Genomic DNA, 549 nt, shown 5'->3' on the forward strand with positions numbered 1-549 from the left:
GACGGAGGGAGAAATCAGAATATTAGGTCGCTATTTGCACCTATAATACAAAGTGAAGAAGAGTTTGTTTTGTTTTTTTTTTTTGGAAGTTAAGTCCCCGGCTGATCTAGTTCCACTGCCATCGGGATGGTGGTAACGGGTGTCTGGTGGTGGTTTTGAAGCATTAAAAAGTGCAGTTAGAGGGAGCTCTCGGGAGGGTTTTGGTTCAGACGGGTTTCTCGGTGTGCCGTTATGGAGGTGAGGTGTGGTGGACGGGGATGGAGGTTATATCTTAGCTCTTCCTCTCGCGCGGGCGCTGGCGGAGGCCGCCTTTTAGTTGCTACAACACTGGCTCTTGTTCTGCTGGCTCTGCTCGTGCAGGTCCACACCTCTGCTCCTGCCCGCCGCGCCGCTCGTGCTCTGGGGCTCGCTCTTTGGCAACTTCTTGGCTGGAGGGGGAAGACGGGACCGGGCTCGCTCTGCGGCACGGCCGTCGGGGCAGGACCGTGTCTCTGGCACAGCCGAGACCCCGAAGCCGTCCCGGCGGCGCCTGTCGGACGCTTCCCCCGG

General features: G+C 58.1%; 1 protein-coding gene across 1 annotated transcript in view; it reads right to left on the reverse strand.

Moving 5' to 3' along the window:
- Nucleotides 1-312: 312 nt before the first annotated feature.
- LOC104293474 (ras-related protein Rab-5B-like) overlaps nucleotides 313-549 on the reverse strand; it is a 2,024-nt gene continuing 1,787 nt past the window's right edge. The window contains exon 3 of the mRNA XM_009892977.1: nucleotides 313-423. Coding sequence (XP_009891279.1) covers nucleotides 313-423 — 111 coding nt within the window. The remainder of the gene's footprint in view (nucleotides 424-549) is intronic.

This window comes from Charadrius vociferus, unplaced genomic scaffold (assembly GCF_000708025.1).
Source record: "Charadrius vociferus isolate BGI_N301 unplaced genomic scaffold, ASM70802v2 scaffold2629, whole genome shotgun sequence".
Lineage (NCBI taxonomy): Eukaryota > Metazoa > Chordata > Aves > Charadriiformes > Charadriidae > Charadrius > Charadrius vociferus.